This window comes from Quercus suber, unplaced genomic scaffold (assembly GCF_002906115.3).
Source record: "Quercus suber isolate HL8 unplaced genomic scaffold, Cork oak 2.0 scaffold_117, whole genome shotgun sequence".
NCBI classification, from domain to species: domain Eukaryota; kingdom Viridiplantae; phylum Streptophyta; class Magnoliopsida; order Fagales; family Fagaceae; genus Quercus; species Quercus suber.
The window spans coordinates 22,600-33,906 of record NW_027069582.1 but is presented as its reverse complement, the minus strand read 5'-3'; the positions used below and the strand labels follow the sequence as shown (position 1 = coordinate 33,906).

The following is an 11,307-nucleotide window of genomic DNA, read 5'->3' as shown; positions in this document are numbered from 1 at the left end:
ATCCAATTCAATTGTTTATTTATTCAATTGCTAGAGTTAGCATAGTGGACATTATGGGATCTTCCTCATCGTTGCCAGCATGTTTGACCATGACGACTATCCCCTTTCTCCTGTCATAATGAGGTAGAGGATTTCTTTGTACACCTTGAGTGCCACAGCTTACTTCGAGAGTGTCGTTTGCCAATTTCTCATTAAACATCCTTTGTATGTAGCGACATTCTGCAGTTGGGTGATGAACATATATGTGGTAGTGACAGAAGCGCAAATGTTTCTAGTCTTCCTCAGTTGGCTCTCTATCAATCTTGTATAGTTTTATCACTCTGTCTACGATCCATCGATCAAGGATGACACTCAACTTCTCTAACGTGCAAGATATGGGTGGATATTCTTCAATTGCCTTGCCTTTCTCGCGCTTCTTCTTGCTAGCAGGCTCATTGGCAGCCATTAAGAGTGCTTGGGGAGCATTCCTCTTGTTAGTCTTTGGCCGCTTACTTGTCTTCCAAGATGCTACGGTTTTGTGGGCCTTTTTGAGGAGCGGAGCAATTTGCTTGATCTTCTGGTGAATTTTGTATTTAGAAAACATATTTTCAATGCAAGTTTCAACCAACTCATGCTCCTTATACTTCACATGGAATTCAAGGGTTGTATCTCGGAATCGCTGTATGTAATTAAGTAAATCTTCGTCGGTCCTTTGCTTAGTGTTGTATAGCCTAATCAAAGTAACCTCTTCTTGCTCTTGGTAGTACTTTCCACAGAAGCACTCCACCATGTCCTCCCATGACTTGATCAATCCAGTTGGGATTTTGATGTACCATGAATAAGCCTTGTCAAAGAGCGACTTGGAAAACTTGCAAAGGCATAACTCCTAATCAGCAACGTGTGGGCCCATAGTATCTACAAACTTGCTTACATGCTCAATAGCATTTCCTTATCATCCATCATAGATTGAGAATGTGGGAACTTCATAATTTTGAGAGTATGGTTTGTGCAACAACTTAGACAGATAGGGAGGTTGATGAATGAATTGCCTTGGCACCTTGGAGATTTTCACTTGTTCCCTCTCAATGAACTTTGCCATGTCAGCAAGTGTGACATATTGAGGATCATTATCAGCATCAAGAACCTTGTTGGCTTTGTCTTGTCGAGTCTTTTTGCCATTGTTAGCCACCTTTTTCATTTTGATCATTTTTAGGTGCGAGCTCCTCTCGCTGTGGATTCTCCAATGCACTAAATAGCCTGAGCGAGGTTGGTCAATTTTGCTACATGCTTTGCATCATTTCAAATAATTCCTTCATTCGCAGAGGGGCTTGTTCAGCCTCCCCATCAAGACGTACTTCCCTTAAAGAAGAAGCTTCAGCAACTGCTGCTTGAGATGGAGCGATAATGTAGGAGGTACGTTGGTTTTTTGACTTGGGAGGCTTGATTTCTCCTTCCTTAGCTGCTTGACTACCCAGTGAAGTCGCCAAAATGTCGAGGTAGGTTTTTTGACAAGGGCCAAGATTGTAGAATGAGCCTAAAACCCCCCTTGGGTTTGTTAAATTTGTCCGTTATTGGAAAGTCAAGCCCAAAATTCGCAATGCATAGTACACAAAGGCTAATGGTGCTTTGTGGAAAGAGAAACCAAAACAAATAGAAACACAAGAAAGTGCAGAAATATATATAAGTTCGAAATCTCAACCCACAGTCGGCGAGAAGGGGAAATTAAGAGAGGTCTCGAGTAAGAAAGGGAGAGTTCCTTTGTACCAGTATTTCCACCCTTAGAATTCCAAATCGTCCTAACATTTGGGCTGTGTTTGGTTGAGTGTAAAATATTTTCCGAGTGTAAAATATTTTCAGATGTAAAATATTTTCGAGAAAGGAAAATATTTTCAAGTTTTTGGCTGTATTATGAAAATTGTTCTAGAAAATGTTTTCATGTGTTTGGTTGCATTCTGAAAATGTATTTTCCTACTAGTTTCTCACATTTTCTCATCTATTTTCTCAGTTACCAAACAAATTTTATAATAGAAAATTTCAATATATAAACTTAAAAAAACAAAAATCAAAACAACACCATTCGTTAAACTCCACAATTTGGTCAAACTGAGAGAGGGAGGAAGAGAGAGTGATCAAAAATTGAGGGAAAGGGAGAGATTGGTCATGGGTCATGGGCGACAAGATCGAGATGACAAGATCATTGGTGCTATGAGATCGAGACGACGAGATTGGCGGAGTCGATGAGCATTGGGTCGAGAACGAGAACGAGATCAGCAATGTCGGTGCTGATGAGATCGGTTTTGGGTGGATCGATAACTCTCTCTTCTTTCTCTCTTTGCGCATCTGAGACCTGAAAATGGTTTGAAGTGAAAATAGAAATGTAAACCAATTTTCGGGTCAAAGCCATAAAACATACGGTCAAATGAAATGCTTTTCCGGAAAATTTTATTTTCCATGCGCAACCAAACACATGGTGAGGTGTAAAATTATTTCCTGAAATGGTTTTACGCCAAAACAAACGTAGCCTTGGTAGTTGATCGGGCTTTTATATCAAAGTTTGGGGTTTGTAGGGAAATGTTTTGCTTATCTTGTGGGTTGGTGATGAATATTTATACCAAGTTTTGGGGGATGCTTGTGACTAGTTTTTAGATGGGTGGAAGGCTTTGGACCTTTCAAGTGCTATTTCTATGATTTGGTGTATTCTGTTTGATGCTTAGGAAAGGGTTTGGTTACTTTTTATATGATTTTGAAACAAAGTTGCTTCCTCTACGTGGCTACTATTTCTGATCTTTGCAGGCCCTTGGAAAACTACATTTGGGTGGCTGAGTGGGCTAGGCTATTAAGCTTTTTAGAGTTAGTTATGCTTTGGTGTGGAAAATGGAGCTAGGCCGAAAATTAGGGGCACAGTTAGCCAGAGCGTGGAGCCAATCTTGGGGTGGAAATTTCAAGTACTGGACCTCCTTCATGGGTCCTAAGTGCCCCTAGCATCTCTAGCCTGCTTTATAGCATGTATGGATTGGGCTCACGTAAAGGATCCGATAGGAACTAACCCAAACCAATCGAACCATTCTCACTCATTTTCCCAATTGTTTGGATGAGCTTAGCCCATGCAACAAAGCAAAATACAATTGATATGATACATTGATTGGATCTGCTAAGCAATTGAGCTTAGCTGTTTTGTCAAACTATAAAATTTGTCGCGAAAATGACCATTAACAGAAACACTAGGTGATGTCAATTAGTTGAACTACAAACCATCTTGATATTTTTATTGTCACAATAAACTCATAGATCCCCTAGCTTATCTCAATACCCCAAATGGGGTGGACATTACTCATCTTGATGTGTCAGATTTCTTTTAGAATTTAACCACTATGAGTTTTACATCATTCCTTGTCAATAGCCTTATAGTTCAACTGAAACATCCTAACATTTCCAACAAAAAAGGCCAAGGTTCAAATCCCTCAATTATAAATATTGAATTATTAAAAAAGAAAAATTCCTGTCTCTGTCGAGTTTGAAACAGTGAGCTTTTAGTTCATTCCAAAACCATCCCATTTTCTTTATGGAAAAAAAGTGCCATCCCATCCAAGATTCCAAAGTAGTGAGTGCATAAAATGATACGTAGGGTACAAAACAAGTTTGAAGGTGATGTAAAGCTTGATAAGCAAGTAGATAGAAGCGAGAAAGAGAAAGAGGTCAACTGAGAGGAAAACAAAGAATGCGAATAAACTAATTATTATTATTATTTCAAATAAAATTCTGCTCATACGTATTCCATAACAATTATAATGTAGGCAACAAAAGTTTACTTATTGAAAAAAAATAATATTTGAAAAACAATCAATCAATAAACGTGATAACCTTCTCAAAAAAAAAAAAAAAAAAAAGTGATAATGGCTAGAACCAAGATCACTACTATGCATGCTGTCTCTTAGTTTCCTCCAATATTCTCATCATAGTCTGACTCTGATGACTCTAGCGTCTCATCAGACTCTGTTTGGGTTTCCATCATTGAAAACCTGTAGGCTTCCTCTTCTTTCTCTACATTTTTAATTTTGCAGCTACACATCTCCCAATCTGACCAAAAATAAAAAACAAAATGCACAAGCTGGTGTTAGTTCTAAAGTAGTAATTTAAAACTTATATTTATAAAGAAGTAAAAAGTAGTCTAAAATAGAGAAATGTGGTTCTTACCTTTTCCATCATGCTATTACTAAGTTCATCAGCTGGAATTACACTCGGATGGAGCCTGTATTCTTCAATTCTCCAATGGCTAATTTCCCCATTTGGTGCTCGTCCCCAAAAGAAATTCCAAATTGTCTTGAACCCAACAATGTTATCGCCATGAATAACTTCTTCCTCTTCACCATTTGTCTTCCAATAACCATTCTTAGTGGTTCGAATCGATAGCATTTCATTTGGATTGATCTCAGTGAAATAAAATGCTTCATCTTCGCATATATACTTGGATTGACCTTCCAGTCACACAAACAAATGGTAATTTGAACTTAGAATAGGCTTGTTCAATATATCAGTGAAATAAAATGCTTCATCTTCGCATATATACTTGGATTGACCTTCCAGTCACACAAACAAATGGTAATTTGAATTTAGAATAGGCTTGTTCAATATATATATATATATATAACAGAGCAAAACAATCGCAATAAATTAATCTTCCAATTACAAAATGATAGTATTTCCAAGATAATTAGTATGAGCATATATATGAAAAATATTGAATGGGTTTTGAAATTTCTCTTTGTTCAAGACAAATTCAATCGACCAATTCAAAGTAGTAATGCTCTAAATTGTTTTAAGTTTCTAAAATTAAAAAAAAAAAAATTGGACAGAGGAGCAATGAAGATGTACAAGAAACATGAGGAGACATTTGTATTCGAAGTTCAAACTAATAAGTAACAACACTTCACTAAGTAATTCTATCAAACACATCCCAAGCTTGTTTTGGTCAATTTCAATACCTTAGAGTGAAGCATGTAAAACCTTAAAAAAGTAGGTCAAAATTTAGCAAATAATAAAAAAATTAATTTTTTGAAAATTACAATACAATAACATTCTTTCACAACATAAAATATATATATATATAAAAAAAAAAATTATATCCTACGTATTGCAATGTGTATTCCTTTTTTTATTTTTTTATTTTTATTTTTTTAATTTTAATTTTTAAAATTTTCCTGTGCAAAAAACTATAAATATAATAAAATTATTAATATAATTTGCTCTAAATAAATACTATTGTTAAAGTTTTAGTAAATTTAAAACTATTATTAATTTGTTAAAATTTTATAAATTTTCACTATTTATCCATATCTTCTATTTCATTATATCTTATGTATAAAAGTTTTTATAAACAATAAAAATTTCAGTAAAAAAAGTTCTATTATTTCAAATGATTTTAGTTTTAAATGATTTTAATCATTTATCATATTTTTTTAGTTTTAATAACAGAGGTTAGCACTATTTAAGTAGTTTATTCTAAAATATTTAGATAGGAAAAGTACTTTCTTTAGTCAAAATGCATCCAACAAGACCAAAGTCAGACACTTTACCATGGGAATGAATAGCCATCTCATAACTTAAAATCATATATTAGGATTAGACTATTAGTAACTACTATATATATGTGTGTGTTTGTGTCATACAATATAGATTAAAGAGAGAATTTTATTTATTTATTTTTCTCATAAAGTAAAGGCTAAAAGAATGTGCAAAATAGATGTAACAATTTGTTTGGAGTTTTAGGATAAGAAGCACGGTTCTGTGTGTTGTATTGTTACCTGTACCATGTCCGTGTCTATATTTTCTAGGTCATATGTTATAGTGAGTTTGCCAAACTTTGTGCACAAATTGTCAAATAAGAGATCTAAGATTCAAATTCCACCCGCACCAAAATCAATTTGGTGTTTTGACTTGACAATGAAAAGGCATTATCTTGGAACCAATGCTATAGATTGAAATTCTATAACATCTGCAAAGATCTTAGAAAAAGAAAAAAAAAAAAAAAAATCCCACAATGTAAGTTGACATACCTTTTGGCACTTGATCAGCATCAAGTTGGAACAAATATTTGATGTATTTAATATGATTGAGAGGGAGTTGACGGCTCAGTATCCAATTACACAAGAACAATTTAACAAATTGGGCTGGAGAGGGACTGAACCTATACCCAATTGGCAAAAAATCTGGTTCTGGTTTGGAGGAAGAAGAAGAGTCTTTCATGTTGTTCAACAATGCCATGAAGAACAGAACACAAACTAGAATACTTAACTCTCTAATGACTGCACTGCTTACTGCCTCAGTGTTTTGGGGGTGGTTTAAGACCTTTTTTTAGAGAAGTTGTTACAAGTTCTTTATATTCATTCCAGGGTCAGAATATATATAGGACTACAATTCAGCAAAAATAGTGGCTTTCCTATTCGGACTCAATTTCCTTCCATTTGAATGATAAGTTATTATTCCTTTTCGTACTCGCCTACTCGGAAAACAAAGTTTGACTTTCTCACTCATAAATAATATATAAAATTAGTGACGGTTTGTTTTCCTAAGCGGCCTCTAGAATTATTTAGCATTAATTTAATAATATACTGAATTATTAGTATAAAACAAAATAACTCTCTCAATTCCACTTCAAATCCAGACAACCCCTATTCCTCTTCAGTCCCAAAGTCCCAATTAGCTTATGGGTATTGTGGGTGGATTGGTTAAGATCTTCTGCTCTTCACTCCACCATGGAATATTGAATTTGATACCAACTTCTGCAAAAATTGGCTGGTGCAAAATTACACGGGCTTAGTGTGAAATTTTTTAAATCTGAGATGTTAATTTTTTTTGTTTCGTTTTGTTTTGATTTTTTTGAATTTTTTTTTTTCAGGTTTCTTCTCAGGTGATTTTCTAAATTAAGTTGTAATTTTCCAATAAATTTCTGCCGATTCTGAGTTACTAATGATATCATTCAATCTGCCACCTTTGCTAAGCTTACAGTTTTACCAGTCCACAAATTGAATTCATATACAAACTGAAGCACAATTATTCTTATTATAATCACCATTTTTTGTTTTAAAATTAATTATTCTTGAGAAGTTCTGAGAAATTTGGTATGTTACAGACACTACACTTCAGATTATCTTGAGTTTCTTCGGTTTATGAATCTTTGTTTCATGGTTGAAAACGTTGTTGTTGTTGTTGTTTTTTTCCTATTATAGGAAGGTTTTTGCTTTGAATGTCGTTGGAGTAATCCCGGATGAACTATGGACTTTGAGTTTCTTGTTCAATCTGTATGGTTTCTTCTTTATATTTTTGTTTACTTGCTGCTACTTAATAATTTATATAAGAAGACGTAGTAATTTATGCCTTACAGTTACGGATATCAATCTAATTTTTATGCATGGTTTTATGCCTAGCTTTGGGATGGCTCTTCGCAAGCGGAATTGTTGCATCATTGGAACCAAACTAGGGGTATTTTTGTTGGAACAAATGGTATTTAACCACTCTATTTATTTAATTATTTTGGTTGGTAGAGGAATTCTGATGATGGGTTTCATTGGTGATAAAAAGGAGATATTTGGATGACCAGTTTGAAGTTTGAACAATTCGGGAATTGTAAGGTAACAATAGCTCGGATTTACTGTGGAGGTTGTGTCTATTTCTAAAGCTCTATGAGTATTTGTTATTTATGTGTTTGATTTTATCAAAAGTTTGTTTATTGATTAATTTTTTGTTTGTGGATAAAAGGAAATACTTCACTAATAGGTTACATGTTAACTAATTTCTTTTTCACTTGTATAGTGAACAGAAAATTGTAAATTTTTATAACAGGTAGAGGCTTATATTCATTAGTTTCAAGTGTAGTAGTGCCAGACTGCCAGGTATTAACTAGCAGTAGCTTTATCCCTTTTTCACTGCTACTTCTTGCTGCTTCATATTGGTAATATGGTTCCGGGAAGAATCTGAAACTGGACATAAAAACACGGTTTTGTATCTATTGATTCTACTCTAAGTAAACTTTGAGATTTTAGTTTTAAGTTTTAATTTTTTTTTTAAAAGTTTTTTTTTTATTCACTTTGGTTTTTCTTATACAGTCAAACTGAGATGGGTGAAAGGAAAAAAAAAAAAATTCTTATGGATTTTATGAGATGTATACATGTTGATTGTGATGAATAGAACTGAGAAGGAAAAAAGACACTATTTAGGAGCCATTGAGAGTAGGGAAGAAGCCTAAAAGTTGCTTCTAATGCTGCTGCATTTGGATTAACCAAAAGTTATGTAGACATGTGCATGCATTAATATGTGCTGTTTCTTTGGAGATTTTACATTTTTGAGGTACTTAAGTAAACAATATATGGTTTCTTTTTGGTTCTGTGTATGCGTCTTTTAATGTGCTAGGTGTTCCAATTTTTGGTATTATTCAGTTTTGAGAGATGGGTGTAAAATTGCGTTTATGAAACCGCAAAGCAAAGTGCACTGTATTAAACAAAATCATTGCTGGTATGTTAGCTTTCAAGAATGATTGTTTTGGTATTTTATCATTAATTCTTACTCATTAAATTGATACTAGAGTATCTAAATGAAGGATTTACACTTTATCCATTGAGATCAAATTCGAACATGCAAGTGATTCTGCAACTAATAAAAAGCTGGACAGTTTGTAAAATGCATTTGATTCCTTTTACCCAATTTTGTAGTCTAACTTGCAAATAATTCTAATTATAAAGAATCACAGTTTGTAACTTACTTTGGATCCTACTATTTTTGGTAGCTTTCTCGTGAATTATATAGGTTTGCGACTAGTAAATAATATAATAATAAAAAAGTGACCTTTTTGTTTTCCTGCTTCTAGAATTTTATTGTAGCATTCATTTGAATAAGCCTATTTTTATTCAGAACAGGAAGTGCATGTATAACTTTCTAGGCAATGTAAAGAAAAGTTTAATATAACACGATTTTTTTTCTCTAAATATAAAATTTTATAATTATGGTAATTATATTGATAATAGGCATTTATTATGAGTATTTTTGTATATGGAATTAAATATTCTATAATTCAAAGAAAAAAGAAAAATTTAGGGGCATTCATTACTCATCATTCCTTACTCAATTTTCGTTACTCATCACTCATTACTCATCACTTATCATTTAAAATATCTCAATTTCCTATACCCACCCGTTTGGCACATTTTTTCAGTTCACATCACTCAAATATTTCAACCTTTTTGTGGGACCCACACTTGACTCCTCACTCAAATATTTCTAATACCTAGACATAGCTCTCTCTTCCTCTCCACCCATCCATTCTCTTCCTTTCTTATTAGCTCCAAAAAAATCAAATCTCAAAAAATTAAAGCAGAGAGAAAAGCTTTGGTGTGTGGATGTGCGAGGTCATGAGTAAGCTCCGACGTCCATCACATGCAAGGCCGACGCAGCGGTGCTCTGCGTCACTTGCGACTCCGATATCCACAATGGTTGCTAATTGGTGGGTTTGGTGGTGCGATGGGTTTGTGGTGTTGCTGCTGAAGTGTGGCTGTAATCGACGAAGCCTTAGATGGGTAGCATGCAATTTTCGATGGGGTGCATGGTGGCTATTAGCTGCACTTGGGGCAACAATGGTTTGGGCAATTTTTTTTTTTTAATGATTGAGAAATCTGGGTTTGTTCTGGAATATATTATGCACGTTTAATTTTTTTTTTTTCTTCTGGATTTCATTTTCACTTCTATTAGGGTTTTTTTTTTTTTTTTTTTTTTTATTTTATTTTTAAAGTATATTGAATTTACATTATTTAAAAAAATATTAATTTTAAGAATTTTAATAATTATATCATAAAAAGTTAATTTCATTTGTATAGAGAANTTTTATAATTGGCTTAAAAATTTCCCTCCTACAATCATCATTCCAACTTTCTAGGCATTACCTACCATCTTAAACTCAAAATACATGAGATGTTAAAATTTAATGGGAGTATTTTAAACATTATACAATAAAATATTTTAAGAAATATAAGCTTTTATTGGGGTTTAACTAAGAGAATAACATATGATATATATGCTCTTTTTCAAATATTAAGGGAAAAATTGCTTAAATTTAAATTTTAAGGATAAATTGTAAACTACCCCAAATATAAAGGATGAAAAATGTTTTTATCCTAAGTTTTTGTTTTTGTGTGTAAAACTGTATGGGAAATAGTGAATTTTAGCTCAACAAAGTTGACTATATGAAAAAAAAAATTATAAAAACACAACAAAATGAAACAACATTTTCATAATACATTTATAAATTTGTTATATTTTATTTTGACTTGTAAAGAATTGACAGCTCAAACAGTTTTGAAAATATTGTGATGACAAGATATCTTAATATTTTCACAAAAGAAATGTTATGTTCATTACATTTTTACAACAAATTATAAGTAGAAGGTTGTTACAGGTTGTAATTGGTGGGCAAAGAAATTATTTTATTGGTAAGTTTAAATTACAATCAATAACAATTTGCCATCTATAATTTGTTATGAAAGTGTTGTGAAAAATGTTGTGAATAATCAATAGCACTTCTTTTTTCACAATACCTTTATTTTTAGTTGTTTTTGGTTTTAGGATAATATTTTATTATTTTATTTTGACCTATAAGGACACCTCAACAATTGTGAAAATATTGTTTTTTTTTTTTTTATTCTCAAAAAAAAACAATTGTGAAAATATTGTGCTAATTTGATGTATTAATATATTTTATTATACTGTATAGTGCGAAAATCGAACAAATCATAGCAAAGCTACTGTAGCTTTATGCATTCACCTAAAAAAAAAAAGAAAAAAAAAAAAAGCTGCCAGTGAAACTGTGCAAATTGAACAAACCAAAAACACTGTTAGCTTTTTACTATTTCTTTAGAACATTGGCTCTTTTTATATATAGGTATTATTGACACATAACAAGAGATTGGCGATACCACGATCTCAACAGCAAAAGAATAGAGTTGAGTCATAGAAACTAGTTGATAAATCATGTTAGGAGATGGTAGAGCTAAACTTGGCAAACCAAGCTCGTGGAGATTACTTGAATCCATAAAGTGCCCTTTTTAGTCGACACACTTTGTGAGAGAAGCCTAAAGGATGAGAGAATCTTGGAGGGAGTTGCATGTAGCCTTCCTCTAAGAGTTATCAATTAAGGAAGGTGTTCTTCACTTCCACTTCCATATGAAATAGCAATAAGCAAGAGGAAGAAACCGCAATGAGTGTTCTGACAGAGGAAAGATGAGTAACTGAGACAAATGTCTCCTCATAGTCAATCTCATACTCCTAAGCGAATCCCTTTTCCAC

The 11,307-nt window shown here is 33.0% G+C and overlaps 1 protein-coding gene and 1 long non-coding RNA gene across 2 annotated transcripts; one reads left to right on the top strand and one right to left on the bottom strand.

Annotated features, from left to right (window-relative positions):
• Window positions 1-2,182: 2,182 nt before the first annotated feature.
• LOC112010325 (NAC transcription factor 29) lies at window positions 2,183-6,222 on the bottom strand. The gene is made up of 3 exons (XM_065775663.1): window positions 6,033-6,222; window positions 4,174-4,454; window positions 2,183-2,326 (listed from the first exon to the last, which is right to left on the bottom strand). Exons 1-3 carry the CDS (start codon window positions 6,220-6,222, stop codon window positions 2,183-2,185), a joined length of 615 nt encoding a protein of 204 aa, XP_065631735.1.
• A 402-nt stretch (window positions 6,223-6,624) lies between these two features.
• Window positions 6,625-7,629, top strand: LOC136068472 (uncharacterized). Its single transcript, XR_010629826.1, has 3 exons — window positions 6,625-7,277; window positions 7,404-7,479; window positions 7,558-7,629. It is a non-coding gene; the product is annotated as an uncharacterized LOC136068472 (long non-coding RNA).
• Window positions 7,630-11,307: the final 3,678 nt, after the last annotated feature.

Coding starts and splice junctions, on each gene's coding strand:
- LOC112010325 (XM_065775663.1), bottom strand. CDS start 6,222: ATGAAAGACTCTTCTTCTTCCTCCAAACCAGAACCAGATTTTTTGCCA. Junction 4,455..6,032: donor TGCTGATCAAGTGCCAAAAG/GTATGTCAACTT, acceptor TGTGACTGGAAG/GTCAATCCAAGTATATATGC. Junction 2,327..4,173: donor GTAATAGCATGATGGAAAAG/GTAAGAACCACA, acceptor AACCATTTTCAG/GTCTCAGATGCGCAAAGAGA.